This window comes from Cervus canadensis, chromosome 14, assembly GCF_019320065.1.
Source record: "Cervus canadensis isolate Bull #8, Minnesota chromosome 14, ASM1932006v1, whole genome shotgun sequence".
NCBI classification, from domain to species: domain Eukaryota; kingdom Metazoa; phylum Chordata; class Mammalia; order Artiodactyla; family Cervidae; genus Cervus; species Cervus canadensis.
In genome coordinates, this window is record NC_057399.1 from 32,202,514 (window position 1) to 32,219,687 (window position 17,174).

A 17,174-nucleotide genomic window follows, 5' to 3' on the forward strand; every position below is an offset into this window, starting at 1 on the left:
TTTAAAAAAACAACATTATTTTGTCTGTGCTGGGTCTTTGTTGCTGCACGTGGGCTGTCTCTCGTTGTGGTCCATGGGCTTCTCACTGCGGTGGCTTCTCTTGTTGGCAGAGCACGGGTTCTAAGGTGTACAGGTTCGGTAGTTGTAGTGTGTGGACTTGCTCTGCAGCATGTGGGATCTTCTTGGACAAGGAGTGGAACCCATCACCCCTGCATTGGCAGGCAGATTCTTAACCACTGGACAACCAGAGAAGTCCGTATCTTCTAAGTTTAAGGTTTTAAACCAAAGAAAGAAATTTCTAGCTATGGTCTTGTTTTTCTCCCTAGTTTCTCCCTTCCTTGTTTTACCAATGTATTTACATTTCATGTAAAAAACATGGCCAGCTCTGCAGGAGCCAATGATCTGGTTTTATGATCCTATTTTTTAAAATTGAGGACACTAAGTCTCAGAGATGATCACAGCATCTTGGCCCTCTAAAGGCACCTTTGAAGGCAGCCCTTTTGCCCTACCTCCAATCCCACCACTCAGCAATAGGAGAAGTTGAAGTCATGACCCAAGTTATGTACTTTGTAGGTGGTGGAACCAGAACTCGAGTGTGCTCTTCCACCATATACTTCCCAACCATCTTAGTACCTGCTTGGGATCTTCCTGCCTGTGTGGGGAAAAGCAGCCCAAGAATGAGTTCCTGGTAATTAAAGGGCTAAAGCCATCTAGATAACAAATGTACCTTTGGGCTTACTTCCTGGACCTGCTGAAGGCCTCTGTATAGATATGCCATTCAGGAAGGCTCTTGAGCTTCATCTTCCCTGGTTCTGGGAGTGGCCCTACCATGTGCATCTGACCTGTGTACCCCTGGGTGGGCACTTAATCTCAGCAGCCCTTGGCTACGGATAAACCTCTCCATGTTCCTTCATCCATTCCAAGATTCTGACTCTGGAAAAGGGTAGGGAAGGATGTGCACTGTGAAATCCTGGCTGCTTCTTGGAACCTGGCAAATCTTCCAGTGATTTTTCTCTTATCATGAATCTCATTTTTCCAAATGTGTTTGAGACCAAGGTGTAGCACATCCCTTCACAAATGTTAACTCCTGGCTGAGGTCATTCACCAGTATTTTTTTGTTCTTGAGGGTCCTGGGATGACATCTCTGGCCCAGAGAGAATCTCCCAACTGCTTCTCCAAGTCTTGGTTGGTGTTTGTATTCTCCTTTCAGTCAACAAATATCAGAATATAATTTGTGATACTTAACTTCAAGAACAAACTTGATAGAAAGCTTTCATTACTAAATACAGTAACTTATTCTTTGTGCTTGTCACCTTTGATTGCTTTTAAATGACTCCTTGTAGAGACTCTTTTATCTCTACCATTAGAAACCCATATCTGGTTAAAGGCTGAAAAATAGCAAGTATATTTCTTTCTAACTGCCTTGCATTCACTTGGGGTGGAGATGATTAGAGGCACAGTTAATCGTTGGTAATATAAACTCTAAGATCGGAGCACATGGGTTCTTTTGCTACCCAACAGAGTGCTTTTGTGGCTGGTTTTTAAGCACAAACACATCTTTATTTTTACATAAAGAGCTTTCTTTGACATACAAGCCAAAATTTTACTTGAAGCAACCTGAATACTAAGAGAGTATCTGGTTTTTCTGTTTGTTTGTTTAAAGCACTGAGCATCACAGAGCATCCTTACAGAACAATATATTTACGTTCCATATAAAACAGCTGAACACAGGTAATTAAGTAGTAAGCACAACATGCTTTTAATATTTGCTTAAAATATTTTGAATCCTTGGTGTTCTTAACCATTCTGGAGTCTCTAACCCTGAAGTTTTGAAATCTGGACCAAAAAGGATCAAAAATACAGAGTTTTTTGTGTTTGTTTGCTTTAACTGCAATTTCACAAATGTTTACATGTATATTTTTGCTCCAAAAATAATTTAAAATGGCTGATCAGAAATCCATTCAGTAATGTATGTACAAAATAGAGATCAAGGCAAAGGTGGAATATGTAGGAAAATAAAAGCTAAAGATAAGATTACTTATCTACTGTAACTTATAAATGTTTCATATAAGGTTACTTATGGCCTTCCCTGGTGGCTCAGATGATAAAGACTCCGCCTGCAATGTGGGAGACCTGGGTTCAATCTCTGGGTTGGGAAGATCTCCTGGAGAAGGGCATGGCAGCCCACTCGAGTATAGTTGCCTGGAGAATCCCCATGGACAGAGGAGCCTGGCAGGCTAGTCCGTGGGATCGCAAAGAGTCAGACACAACTGAGCGACTAAGCACAGCACAGCGGGCATGAGACGTATACCCGAATTTAAGTGAAAACTCTACTATTGATTATAATTCACATCTCTTCATTTGCTCTAGTGTTCTTAACTGTACCCAAATAACTCTAAATTTTCACATACTAATTATCTGCATTTGCAAATTAACATATCCAGTTATATCCTTCCTGAATGTTCCTGCCCTCTAGTCATTTTACTTCCAATTAGCATGTCATCCATCAGAGGTTGATTAAGAAAAAAAGATGTGTGAGTCATCCCAACCCATGTTCTTTCTTGATTAATAGAAGGTAGTAGGGAGTGACAGTTGATGGGAATAGGATGGAGTAGGGCAATTGGATGTTCTTAGAACTGTTTGGAAGAAGATAAAGAAGAAATACTTAAAATTTGTGATTTTTAGTTGTCAGAGTCATCTCACAAGTGAAAGAATTCATTTTGACATTGTATTAAGGCAAGCTTTCAGAGAATGCATACTGTCTCTTAATATTGAACATTTCCCTAATATATTTAAAATAGATAACCAACCTACCATATAGCACAGGAAACTATACTCAATGTCTTGTAATAACCTATAAGGGAAAATAATCTGAAAAATATGTATAACTGAATCATTTTGCTGTGAAACTAACACATTATAAATCAACTCTACTTCAATAAAAAGAGAAGAGTATTACTAAAGTTTTATTAAAAGAATATGAGAAAAATATGAACTGATATGTAAAGTATAAAATATGTAAAATATCTATAGATAGACAATAAAAGTGGTGTGTAAAACAATTGTTATATTGGGCTAAGATTGAACTTTTTTACTTTGTTTTTCTTCTCACAGTATTCTTTGATGCTTTGTCATGATAATATAATTGAAGGGGAAGAAAGGAGATGAAAAAAGCTTTCACATGAATTTACTTTTTTACAGATTTACTCATTACCTTTTAAAATGCGATTTGTTTTTTAAGTCTATTATTTGCCGACTCAAGGGAGATCATCAAAATTATTTATCCTGCCACTAAAAATTGTACGTGGGGGATATTTTTTCATAGAAATTTATACAAAAAAATTCTAATGTTGTTCCTTTCTTCTTCCCAATCATTGTTTTTCTTAGGGATTGTTATAGGAGTCTTGGTTCGAGAATACAGCAAGCTATCTAACCTGGAGAAATTCTACTTTTCCTTTCCTGGAGAAATTCTGATGAGAATGCTGAAACTCGTCATTTTACCATTAATTGTATCCAGCATGATTACAGGTACCTTTAGAAAACTGATGTTCTCTGTGATTATTTAAGGAGCCATCTAATCACCTGAGTTTTCTTTTCTTATTAAGGAAAAAATCAAAATGCATCTAATATACCATACACACACATGTACCTCCCTTGGAAAGTATATATTTGCTTGAGTGAACTATTTCATTATTCACAAAGTGGCATTGCTCTGCCTGTAGCACTGTCAACCACAGCTCAGATCTTCGTTTGACCAGCTGTAGAATGTCTTGTGAGGAAGGAAAAAAAAAAAGCGTATTTGGTCACTGCCATGTCAGCCAGCATCCTCAGGCAAAATGTGGTTGTCAGTTTGGATCATGTTTTCTGTAGTTGACTCATTTCTCTCTCAGCTGCAGCCATCCTGCCTCTACCCTTTCAGCCTGCAGGGTCCTCTGTCCCCTCCTCTCACTCACTTCCACTCCTCCACAGAACTCAGAACCTACTACATACCTGCCCTGGAAGTCTGCCCAGGGGCCAGCAGTCACGTGCTGTGGGAAAGGTTTAATGAAGGTTGGTACCACATTTCAAAAGCCTAGTGTTTTTAAACCTGAACTTGTGACATACTTGAATTTGGAAATGCTTTTTCCCTTATGAATTGTTATGTTGCAGAGTATCTTTATAGCACACACTCCCTTATGTAGGTAGAGATTAATTGGCTTTATAAAAATGTCATTTGTCTGGGTATGGTTAGCTCCTCTGTGCCTTCCGTACTTTCTTGTCTTTTCCTCATTCTGGCAGTAGGTAAAATGCAGCAATTGCTAGTGTTGCCAACTTGAAAATCACAGTTTTATATAACCATGCAATTAGGGTTCTTGACATATCCTCTTCTAGAACATTTTTCTCCTCTGCCACTAAAGAGATGTAGGACTGATCTCTGTAGAGTACTGGACATTGGCTGGGGGAAGGGTGGATAGGTGTCAGGGTCTGCTGCTTTCAGCAACTGCATTGCTTCAGCTGTAGATTTAGCCATTGAACTTTTGAAGTGCCAAACTCCAGTCAGACCAGAGTCCATTGGAAGCCTAGTTCTTAAGTGGTCTTGGTGTTCTTGGCTTATTACAGACCTAAAGAGAATATAATTATGTTTTGAAATGCCTGGCTTCTTTTAGGGCCTGCAGCCAGAGGGCCAAATCAGCAGACCAGTCATTTGTACCATATATTATAAACTTCAAATTATTGGAGGCATTTAAAATTTGGAAGACTTCATGTAAACATCCATATTTCTGGCTTCTTCTGAAAGAAATTAAGATAAGGAAACACTGGGGCCAGTTCCCCACACACCACAGTGGTTTGGAGCTGAGAAACAGCTCCTGTGTTTAGTTGGTGCAAATGCATATGAGATGTCACAGTTCCTGCCACTCCCTAGTGCCTGATACTTCATCCACGTCACTCATTCACATTACCTGCCTTCTCCTGTGGAGATGGTTATTCTCTAAACCCTTGGAATTTTCTCCATATCAAAGAGTTGTAATCTTTTCTTTGGGTAACATGATGAAAGCTTTGGACTCTCTCCCAAGAAAAATTTTCAAAGTTGTACATGTGTACTGTGTTTTGCATGCAGTTGCACAAAGGTTCATAAATTACTTTGTGATTGATACTTACATCTATGGAGGAAGGTATGGAAAGTTGATCCAGATTAGGCAGCAAATCCAAAACCCATGCAGTGAGCCAGATTTTATAAGAAAAGGTAACAATACTGTGTGAATATACTAGTTGGATAATATTAGATGTTGAAAATTTGTATTTGGCATTTGATAACAAGTAAGATTTTTGCAGTCTGTTTTGAGTGCTAGCTCAGCCTTGCAAATAATCTAGGAAAATAATTTGCATTCCACTTGCATGGCCAAGCTGCTTTTTGAAGGTGGAGCACAGATCTGGAAATTTTTACACTTTTCCCTCACAAATCCCCACAGTTAAACACTACCCATCCTTTTGACATAAAGTGATAAAATGGTCAAAGATTCAAAGGACATGAACAAAGCAGGAATGGGTACAATGATGATAATTTGTTATTTAAGTTTTCAGATTAAAAGGAAAAAATAATAACAGTACTAGGCAAGGTTATGGGAAAACAGGCTCAATCACTCTTTCAGTTACTGTATAATTTGAACAAACTTTTTGGGGGAAAGTTTGGAACATGTTCTGATCTTTCCACCTTGCATTTCTAGTCTGATGAATTTAGCATAAATCATCAGAGACAGATTCAAAGATTTAGGTACAAGGGTGTTGATGGTAATATTTGTTTGTATAATGGTGATAAATTATAAGAAATCTGAATGTATGTTATACCCAGAAGTTAGGATTCTATGGACCTATTAAAAACTTTGTTTTGGAAACATATTTAATGAAGGTGGAAAATGTTCCTGTTATAAAGTAGGAGGATAAAATAAATTAGATAAGATGTTGTGTACAATCCAAATTTTATTAAAATTTATATACATTTTTAAAAGTTAGGACCAAAACCAAATGGCTAACAATGATTAGATTCAGTTAGTAAGAAAAAATGATCACTGAGCTTTCCTTTATGTTTTCAAGGCAAACACACATTATTTTTGTGTTTTTTTGTTTTGTATTTTCTTTCTTCTTTTTTCCTTCCTTCCCTGCCCTCCCTTTCTTTCCTTCCTTCCTTCTTCCCTTCACTCCTTCCGGAAGAAGTAGGTGGGATGGATTCTGCTCCGTACCCCTCCAGCCTTGCCTCTGGCAGTCTCCCTGCCCTCTGCTCCCCAGCTCTGCCCCCCGCCCCTGAGCTCACACCTTTACCTGGTGTGTGGTCCTTCCCCCAGACCCTGCAGTGACCCTCAGCCTCCCAACCCAGCACAGAGCCAGGAGGCTGAAGCAGAAGATGGCTGTGGAAAATATACAGGAAGAGCAGCTTTCAAGTTTCAAAAGCCTTTATAAATCCAGCAGATCAAGAGCTTATTTCATACATTTATTAGGACAAAGGAGAATACATGTTGGAAGCAGGGGAGAGCTGAGTGAGTGCCCCTAAGGATACATAAATTAGTGGCAGAGAGATGAATAATCTGTACTTACGCCTAAGTACAGAGAGATCTTGCCAAATTAACAAAGTAACAAAACCTCTGCCATCAAAGCCTCTGCTGACATAAAACTACTTTATAGCTTTTTTTTTTTAAACAGGGAGAATCTCTTCATGTGATAAGCCATCACGTTAATCAAGGAAATTTGAATATAGACTGGTTATTAGATGGTATCAAGAAATTTTTGAGGGACTTCCCCGGCAGTCCAGTGGTTAAGTCTCCGTGCTGCCAATGGAGGGGCCTCGGGTATGATCCCTGGTCTGGGAACTAATCTCACGTGCTGTGTGGTGTGGCCAAAAATAAATAAATAAATGAAAGGTTTTAATTTAACAGCTTGTTATTCATAATTACAAATAAAGTCTTTTAAAAAAAATTGTTGATAGTGCTAATAGTGGCATTTAATTATGTAAGAAACTGATCTTTTTTAAAAAGTGTATAGAATTATGTAGGGATGGAAATGACATAATGTCTGGAATTTGCTTTAACACACACAGAGAAGGCATAGTGGACATCATCTCAAGGCATTTTTAGAGGCAGATAGTTTAGGCACTAGTAGAATCCTACCCTTAATTTACATCCTGAAGGAAACACCCATGCCACATGCAGAATATCTGCATTTAGACCCCATGAGCATTAAGGTCTGTAAGCTGTATTTGTATCCCACCGCCAGCGAAATAGCAGGGGAAATGGCTTATGAACATGCCTGAGAAGTGTGGCTCTGGAAATCCTGGCCCAGGTCTTATCAACCAGTGAGTTTAAATTTAGGTCACATTTTCTTTAATACCCAAATTACAGTGACGGAAGCTGCCAGCACAGGAATGAAACGACTCCTTGGCTCCTGTTCCGAGAGATTCCCCAAGCACCCCCACAGGAAGCTGTCTTACTCCCCTGATGCAGAAGCTGGAATGACAACAATCTGATCTCACCTCCAGGGGCAGAGGTTTCCCGTTTAGGGTTTAACTAAGGCTTAGAGATAAACAGCATTTATTAAGACTTAAATACAAATGGTATTTATCAGAATATATGTGTGAATAGGTTTCCCTACAAGCAAGAATCTGGAAGGTTTTTTTGTAAAGGGCCAGATAAGTGAATATTCAAGACTTTTTGAGCCATATGGTCCCTGTCCAACTCTCCAACTGGGTATCACAGAAAGGCAGCAATAGACAATATGTCAGTGATTGGGCCTGGGTGCATTGCCAATAAAACATTTATTTACAAAAAAATTAAAAAAGAACAGGAGGCCAGCTGGCAGCTGAACTCTGGCAAAATAAAAGATAAGACTAGATTCTAACTCTCAAGATATATAAGACTAGATTCTAACTCTCAAGATACAGTAACTGAGCTGGAATCTGAGTGACAAACCAATATCCGGAGAAAATGCTACTCATACCAAGCGGTGAGTGTAAATGCCCGGAAGAGACACTGAAGAATGGAGGATGGAGCAAATAAAGTGACATCTCAAGGTATTTGGAGGCCCCCGTTTTTAAATTCAGATTTTGCAGGTGACATCCTTGTGCTATTTAGGCTGGGGAGGGCATTTTTTTTAAGACTACTTATTCATTTACTCATAAGTGGCTGTGTCCTGGGAAGCCATCCGCACCTCCAGTAGAAAGAATCATGCCATGTGCCTCCCTGAAACAGGTTCAGTTTAATTCAGCAAACACTGGTTAACCGGGTGAAAACAAGCTAATCCTGTGAGGGACTGATGTTTCCTCCATCCCCCTGGTCACAGACCTCAGGTCTTCTGCTGGCCTGTGAGTCCCTTGTTGGCAAGAAGGTATAAGAGGTGAAGACGCACATATCATTTGGCTGTAAGCTTGCTATTAGGTAGCTAAGAGCATCCACTGTCAACTTCACTTATGGGGGAAAAGTATGCTTGCTTTTCTTGAAACATTGGCTTTTATTTGTTTGTTTGTTTTTAATATAGTTCAGTCTCTATGAAAACTGCCAATTCAAGATGATTATAAATTTAAAACTTCCTGCTGGAGCTTAAAATCATACAGGTTGAGAATGAACATCTTACCTCATTTACAACATCTAGAACCACTGCACTCTGCCTGCATTCCAAGAAACACCTCCTTCATTTTTTCCCAGCCTTGTTTGGGAACCAAGAAGACAAGATGATGTAAACAACTTTGCACACAGGAATTAAACATTTCCCTGAGACCAGACATTTTTGTTGCATTAGAACACAGCTGTTGAAGCCAGAAGACCTATTATATTAATTGGTTTTCTCCAGCACCTTTTCTCCAAAGAAGGAAGGGATACATTGTGTACATAAGGAATGGAGTTCCCATAATGAATGTGCCACTTGTTGCCACAGTAACAAAGAGAAAAATGACAAGAGATAAATATTCCCTGCTTCAGTCTCTGACATAGTGAAGCCCAGAGAATTCACCATGAATGAGCTTTCCTTCTTCCTAAACCAGTACTAGACTGGTTCACAGCTCTGTTCAACTGAGTTAACATGGTTTTGTTTCTTTAAAAAAAAAAAAGAGTGAGTCTCACATAGTTTAGTCACTTTTCCACAATTGCCTCTCTTTGTCAACCTAATATAAAAGCAAGTACTTTCGCCATTTCTTTGGAACTTAATTCTTTATGATGGCTTCCATGTCACGTAAGACTTGTATTAAATAAATGTGTATATTTTTCTCCTGTTAAGAAAAAATGAGAAATCATGCAGGGATTCAAAGGAATCTCATAAGTTGAATACATGGATCTGGAAGACATTCATTCATTCATTCATATCTTCAGTGTCCCAGGCTGTATGCTGGGCACACAAGACACAAAGACATGTCCAGTTCTTCAAGAAAAGGAGACCACATTTGCAATGCTGTCTGATAAGTCTTTGTGGGAATGAGGACACAGGGACATTGGGTGGAGTTTTGAAGAAGAGAGAGGAATCAGATGAAGAGGCAGGCATTCCAGGCAGAAGAAAATAGAAGGCACAGAATCTTGGGAGGACAGTGAGACTTTGGAAGGCTGCAAACCTGGGGAGGAAGCAAGGGAATGGAAGGTGAGGGCATGGCTTCATGGGGTTTGTGCGCCTTCCTGGGGATTCTGGACATAAGCTTGTAGGCACGGGCAAACAGGTTAGAGCAGTGACTCCCACCTGTGCCGTTCTTTCCAAGGAACGCCCTGAACAAGCTGTCAATAGGGAAGTATTGTTTAAAAGAAAATTCAGTAACACTCAAAGATGGTAAGGCAGACTTTATTCCAGCTTGTCACAGTAGGTAGAGGGACCACTGCAGTGGGACTTTGCAATGGAGGAAAGAGAGTGGGTTCAGGTCCAAATGAATGCAACATGAGCCAATGGGAAATGATGGCCAGTGACCTGGGTAGCGATCAGTGGATGGAAAGTTACTGTGAAGAAATGTCAGAGGTAAGGGGGATTCTGGCTAAATTGACCTAACAGGATTCTTGATAAAGACAGCCAGGGTAATCAGATACTGCCTGTGCACTATGACATAGTATTATCATTGTCCCTAATATGTCATGGTGCATGGAAAGTGCTATTTTCTGTTTTCTCTGGGGAAGTAATGAACTTATTTTTAATCCTCATAGCAATCCAGTGAAAGTAAGTAGGAACTTACCTCTATCTTTAGAGATGAGGAAACAGAAAGTTGAAGAGAGATTAAGCTAGTTTTCCAAGATAACACGGATCATAAGGGCAGCACCTAGGACTGCCCTCCAGCACTCAGGGGTGATGGAGAATGAGGAACCTGATTAGATATGGAGAGTGATCAGGTATTGGGGGTTGGGGGCTCTGATTAAACTGACTTAGTAGGGTTCTTGACAAAACTAGATTTTACTAGTTAGGCCTAGGAGAAAAATTTTTAATTTACTCTTTTTTTTGTCTGATACTATCAGAAGTTTCTAGACAGTCCCTACATTGGCATCAGAACCTGCAGGGCCAATATTAGAATCAAGCCCACCCAGGTGAGTTCACACAGTGTGTTCATTCTGAAACGAAAACAATAGGAAAAGGTCTGCTCTGTCTTGCGCGTTAAGTTCCCCAGCAAACAAGCAGCTTCAACCCAGAGACCCGAGCTCCAATATTTTGAGATAAGGAGAAGCAGAGAGAGAGCTCAATAATAACTAGGTTGCGGTAGAAAGCTGGAAAAGTCTCCCTGAGCTGTTTGTTATTCTGATGTCAAAGCACAGGCTTTGAAGAGAGTAGCTGAGCTCCTCAGATCCTTTGAGGTGTGTTTAATGCTTATTGAACAAGAAGCCTCCTATAAAAGCTCGTTGGGTCTTATGAAAAAATTGGTCCCAAATACAAATAGCACTCTCCTTTATGATATTAAAAAAAAAATGTTAAAACAGCTGGATTGCTGAAGAAACAGGAGACTCGCCCGCTGCTCCTTGACAGATGTTTTGAACATCAAATGTGGACCTTCTGACAAAGGCTGCTAGAGCCTTTATTCATTTTTCTGGCAACCAGTTTAATTTTATTAACTTCACAGAATAGTCTTGGAGGTGACAGAACCTATTGAAAGGGGCTTCTTTGTAATAATGTCACTTAAGAAAAACTGATGCCATAGGGGAAGCATGCATAGAAATATATTTTGCATGCTCTCGTCTGCCTTTTCTTTTTCCCTTTTAACATCCCAGGAGTATTAATCCAGGCTGCCCCGGATCAACAAAGTGAGAGCATAGCCTGCCCTTAGCCTTGTTTTTTCTGGGGAAGTAATGAACTTATTTTTTTTAATCCTCGTAGCTATCCAGTGAAAATAAGTAGGAACTTACCTCTTTCTTTAGAGATGAGGAAACAGGAAGTTGAAGGGAGATGAAACCAGTTTTCCAAGATCACACAGATCGTAAGGGCAGCACCTGGGACTGACGCAGAGTCCCGAGCTCCATTCTGGAACCTTCTGCTGCCTGAGGCCCAGAGCCTGGGAAGAGTTGCCTGGAGCCAGGTAGCCATATGGAGATGATTTGGTTATTCTTTTGGAGAAGGAAATGGCAACCCACTCCAGTATTCTTGCCTGGAAAATCCCATGGACTGAGAAGCCTGGTAGGCTACAGTCCATGGGGTTGCAAAGAGTTGGACACGACTGAGTGACTTTTCACTTTAGTCAACACATGTTCATGGAGTTCCTCCCATGTGCAGGCACTGGGTGAACATTGGTGACTAGGCAGATGTCTAGGTCTCCTGTCCTCAGGGTGCTTACAGTCTAATGAGAAAGACAGATATTAATAAGGAGTGCATTAGTAATAATTGTGAAACATGGTATGAACAGGATGCCGAGTGAGGAGAGCCTGATTCTGCCTGGAGATTCAGGGAAGGGCTCTGAGGAAAAGTCTTAAAAGCAGTTAAAAGAAGGGGAGAGTGAGACAGTCCAGCAGAGGGAAGAGGCTAGGCAATGGCCTTGTTGGAGGGAGCTTGGTCGGCTCTAGAAGAGGGCTGGTGGACCCAGCTGCAGGGCAGACAGGTGCCCTTCCCCTGGGCCTCCTTAGCCTGGGTAAGGATTTCCTGTGTTATATTAAGTGCCATTAGAGGCTTGCACCTGCTTGTGAAATGGCCCGATTTATGTTTTAAAAAGATCTCCTTAGTGGCCACGTGATTATGGAAGGAGTGCAGGACAAATGAGTTAACACTTGTGAAGTGCCTTACATGTGCTCAGCAACACACTTCATATTGATCATTTCATTGAGCAGTAATGGAGGCTATTGATTGAGTAAAATTTAAGTTCTGGTTACTGCCCTAGGCGTGCTCTAGATATTGTTTCTAACCTGCAGAACAGCTGTTGTGCAAGATGCCATGGTTCACTTTGCTCCTCGTAGTTACCCTTTAGGAGGCAGAGACATTTAAAATCTCCATTTTATTGATGAGTCTGGGAGGAGAAGGCTGGGATTTGAGGCTGGGGTGTCCCACCAAAGTCTGCGCTTGTCTCTCTCTATGCCAGTGGCCTCTGCTGGTAACAGACACAGGAGTCATCTGGATAAGAGGATGCCTCAGTGCAGCAATGAGCTGCTTGGGATGATGTGTCCATTCACAACTGTGAAGCATGATCAAATGCTAGACCAAAAAAAAAAACAAAAAACTTTCCAATAATGGAGTTAATTCTGACAACTTAGTGGCAAGGTGGAGAGAGATTGTCACGAAATTTTGTTCTCTAGTGGGTGGTAGCTTAATCAGAGAGTTCTCAGAGGAGACTTTTACCCTCGGATGTTTATTTTTAAAACATGCTATTGTTTAGCCCACGGCAACTTCTTCCTTTGCAGTGTTTTTATTTAAAAAAAAAAAATTCTAATAGATTGTTACTGCTTTGGTCAGGAGCCAGCACCCCAGCTCATCCAAGCCTCCCCCAGAGGTGAAAAAACCAGTGTGGTTCCTTAAAGAGCTAGCAGGTGCCCCTGAGTTCCTGGGACTGCTTTGCATTGTATCTGTCCCTAGGCCACAGCCCAGCCTCAAAACTATCCCTGGATTTAAAGGACAATCTTGGACCCAGTGGTAACTGGACTTATTAAAGAAAAGAAATTCAATGGATACTTGTCAATTTGGAAAGGCAGACTTTATCTAGGACCATATAGACAGTTGTAGGGACTACTGCAATGGGATTCTGCAGTGAAGGGGAGAGATTGGGCTCAACTCTGAATAGAGCATGAACAAGTGGGAATTTATAGTCGAGAATTAGGTGGGGGTCGGTGGATGGACAACTCTTAAGAGAAAACATCAAGGGTAAGGGATGCTGGCTAAACTGACCCAACAAGATTCATGTTGAAGACAGGCCACAGTAAATCAGAAATCATCTGGGAGACGGTGGAGGATAAGGAACCTGATCATATATCAAGGGTAAGAGGTTCTTGCTAAAATTATTTTGCAAAGAAGTACACAGATGGGCCTAAGAGAAGACTTGGAAGCCTGACTAAAATGTGGCCAAGGAAAGAATCTTTGTCAGAATCCTGCTCATCTTTTTCTCCTCAGTTCAGATGCTCACTGTTGCAAGTTGCTCCTGGTCACTTCAGCCTGGTGACACCTCTGGCTCCTCTGAAAGCCCATGGAACCTGGTACCTATTCTCTGCACCAGTGCTTCACAGAGCATCCAGGTTTTAAAGTGGGTGGAAAAGATCCAGTTTTTTAAATTTCCAATCCACATGGATCAATAATTTTTGTAAACTATAATATAAATGAATTACTAGAAAAAGATATAAAAAAAAAACAAAGACAAAGCGCTAGCCCTGTTTTTTGTTATTACACTCAACAGGCATAAAATTACTGTTCAGTGGTTATAGACATCTTTAAACACCCTTTGATTTCTATGCAGATCCTGTCACACCTGCTTTGTGGTATACTAGTGCACGGTTCTTTCTCATTTGTAAATTCCTTAAGGGCAGGTGTCAGTGCCCAGAAGAACTGAGTTCTAAGCGTGGGCTGTAAGGAGAGGTGGTCCTCTAGACCTCACCAGGCATAAGGTGTGGCCGGAAAGCAAGGAATCCAGGAGGGTCTTTAGAGTAAAACCCCATGATAAAGCACAATGATGTTTCACTTGTTTGGGGCTAAGGTAGGCCCACCATCTGACCTCCCCACAGTAAATGAAGGGGCCATGTGGCTAGTGTGACTAAGGAACTGCTTTTAAATTTTGTTTAACTTTGATTTCAACTTAAATAGCCACATGTGGCTAATGGCTACCATACTGGACATCGACACAATCTCTAGGCCTTACCAGAGTGTCCGGCATTTCATGCGTGCTCAACAATGTTGAATGAACAGACTCAAGCTTACATTAAATTAATTACATTACATTAACCATTACAATAAACCAGGTAAACGATGAGGATAAACCAAATAGGCCATCATCTCCCGGTGTGCTTTTCCATCTCCATGCTGACCATAGCGCTTTGAAGACTGAGGCTTATTCTTTTCTTTCTCATTTTAAAAGGTTTTTAAACTTCTAAAATTATTTTTAATTGTGATAAGATATGTATAAAATTTGCCATTAAGCACATTCACATTTGTTGCATAACTGTCACCACCACCACCCATCTCCAGAACTGTTTTCATCTTGCCAGCTGAAACTCTGTGTCCATTAAATAGCTCCCCATTCTCCTTTGTCAAGGGGGTCATATTCTCTCTTTGTTTCTTAATGAGTCTTGCTAATGGTTTGTCAATTTTGTTTATTTTTTCAAAAAACCAGCTTTTAGCTTTGTTGATTTTTGCTATGGTCTCTTTAGTTTCTTTTGCATTTATTTCCGCAAGGGGGTCATATTCTTAACCACTGTGTTATACTAACTTCATGCATGTGCTACAAAATTCTACCCAGGTGCTGTGATGATGGAAATGTTCTTTCTGTATGTTGTCCATTGCAGCAGCCGCCAGCTGCATGTCACAAGTGAGCACTTGACAGGCGGCTAGTTTGACTGAGGAACTGATGGGGAGGAGCTGTCTTCAGAGTCCAAGGTCTGGATTAAGTTACCGTTCAGAGAACAACATCCACTGAGCTAAACCACACACTCTCAACTGGAGCAATGTGGCCTTAAGGCAGCAGAAGCAAGTTTTTGGGGGTGGGCAGCAAGCTTACTCTTCTCATGTAAAGAGCATATGCTATATGCTAAATCACTTTAGTTGTGTCCTACTCTTTGTGACCCCGTGGACTGGAGCCCACAAGGCTCCTCTGTCCATGGGATTCTCCAGGCAAGAATACTGCAGTGGGTTGCAATTTCCTCCTCCAATGTAAAGAGCATATATATATATATATATATATATATATATATATATATATATGTATATGTATATGTATACGTACACACATTTAGTATATGAACAGATGTACAGTTTGTGCTATTAAAATTTCATGGGGTAGCAATGAGCAAAAAATATCTAAAACACTCTGCAAGGGGCAAGTCCGTTGGAACACATAATAATGAAAAAAAAAGTAGAGAAACACTAAAATGCTAAATATGTTCTCACACGGAGGTCTGTTATGAGTGAAAAGCGTTCTTGTTTGACACTCTGGGAACCATACCAAACTGCCCTGTGTGAGTGGTTCTTAGGGAGATTACCTGCCAAGTTCCTAAATCTCTAACACAAGAGATCTTTGAAATGGGCTCACTTTGTAAGGAGCCATGAGAAGTGCAGTGGGCTTCCCAGGTGGCATAGTGGTAAAGAACCCGCCTGCCAATGCAGGAGGTGCAAGAGATGTGGGTTCGATCCCTGGGTTGGGAAGATCACCTGGAGAAAGAAATGGCAACCCGCTCCAGTATTCTTGCCTGGAAAATTCCATGGACAGAGAAGCCTGGCAGCCTGCAGTCCATGAGGTCACAAAGAGTCAGACATGACTGAGCACACATACACACATAAGAAGTGTAGCTTTTTCTGTCACATGGAAACATTTAGTACAAAATTCACAAAGCACCTTACTGAATGCACTGAGGATCCAGAAAAGAATAAGCCTCAGTCTTCAGAATGCTGTTGTCAGCATGGGGACGGAAAAGCACACGAGGAGATGATGGCTTATTTGGTTTATCTTCATCGTTCACCTGGTTTATTGTAATGGAGTTAAGCTTGAGTTTGTTCATTCAACATTGTTAAGCACACAGGAAATGTTGGACACTCCGGTGAGACCTTGAGATTGTGTCGATGTCCAGTATGGTAGCCATTAACCACATGTCGCTATTTAAATTGAGATTAAACAAAATTTAAAAGCAGTTCCTTAGTCACAGTAACCACATGTCAACTGCTCCCTAGCCATCTGTAGCTGCTGCCCACTACTACTGTAGTGGACAGCACAGACAACATTTCTATCACCACAGGAAGGTCTACTGGGCAGCACTGGTCTAGAATTTCGTAGCGCATGGATAGACCCCGTGTGACACATATAGTGGTTAAGATCTGGCCTTTGGGGGTCAAACCAGTTCCACTGCTCAGCTGCTGTAGGACCCTGGCGTGTTACTTAGCCTTTCTGAGCCACAGTTTTCTCTGTAAAATGGGAGTAATCATGCGGACCTGGTGGGATTATGAAAGTGAAAGTGAAGTCGCTCAGTCGTGTCCGACCCTTTGCGACCCCGTGGACTATAGCCCACCAAGCTCCTCCGTCCATGGCATTCTCCAGGCAAGAATACTGGAGTGGGTTGCCATTTCCTTCTCCAGGGGATCTTCCCAACCCAGGGATCAAACCTAGGGATCGAACCCAGGTCTCCTGCATTGGGGGCAGACGCTTTAACCTCTGAGCCACCAGGGAAGTCAGTGAACATCAGGAGATGACACAACCCTCATCATTGCTCAATACACAGGGTCTAGTGTCATTTTCATTATAATAATATCATTATCCTTGTTATTACTGGCAACTGGGTGGCTAGACTATCCATCCAGACATTTTATATTCATGTTAAGTTCAGTAATGTTCCTGTTATGGAGGTTTTCAAATATTGGACTGTTTCCCTGCATATGTTCGCTCCCTTTATGGCAGCCACACCCCACCCCATCCTCAACATCCTCGAGATGTTGAGAGTCTGGATTTAGGTGCCACCTTTGCCCTCAATCAGTGGGGGCTAGAAAGGTAGAGGGGTAACTCTAGAGATGTGGAGAAGTATGACTGTTGACTTGAATGCATTTCTGATATATCCAGGAGATCTGCAGGACCTCAGTAGATTTGA

General features: G+C 41.0%; 1 protein-coding gene across 1 annotated transcript in view; it reads left to right on the forward strand.

Annotated features, from left to right (window-relative positions):
• The window catches only part of SLC1A1 (solute carrier family 1 member 1), a 73,608-nt gene that overhangs the window by 31,625 nt on the left and 24,809 nt on the right, over positions 1–17,174 (forward strand). The window contains exon 2 of the mRNA XM_043487161.1: positions 3,388–3,528. Within this exon, the coding sequence (XP_043343096.1) occupies positions 3,388–3,528 (141 nt within the window). The remainder of the gene's footprint in view (positions 1–3,387; positions 3,529–17,174) is intronic.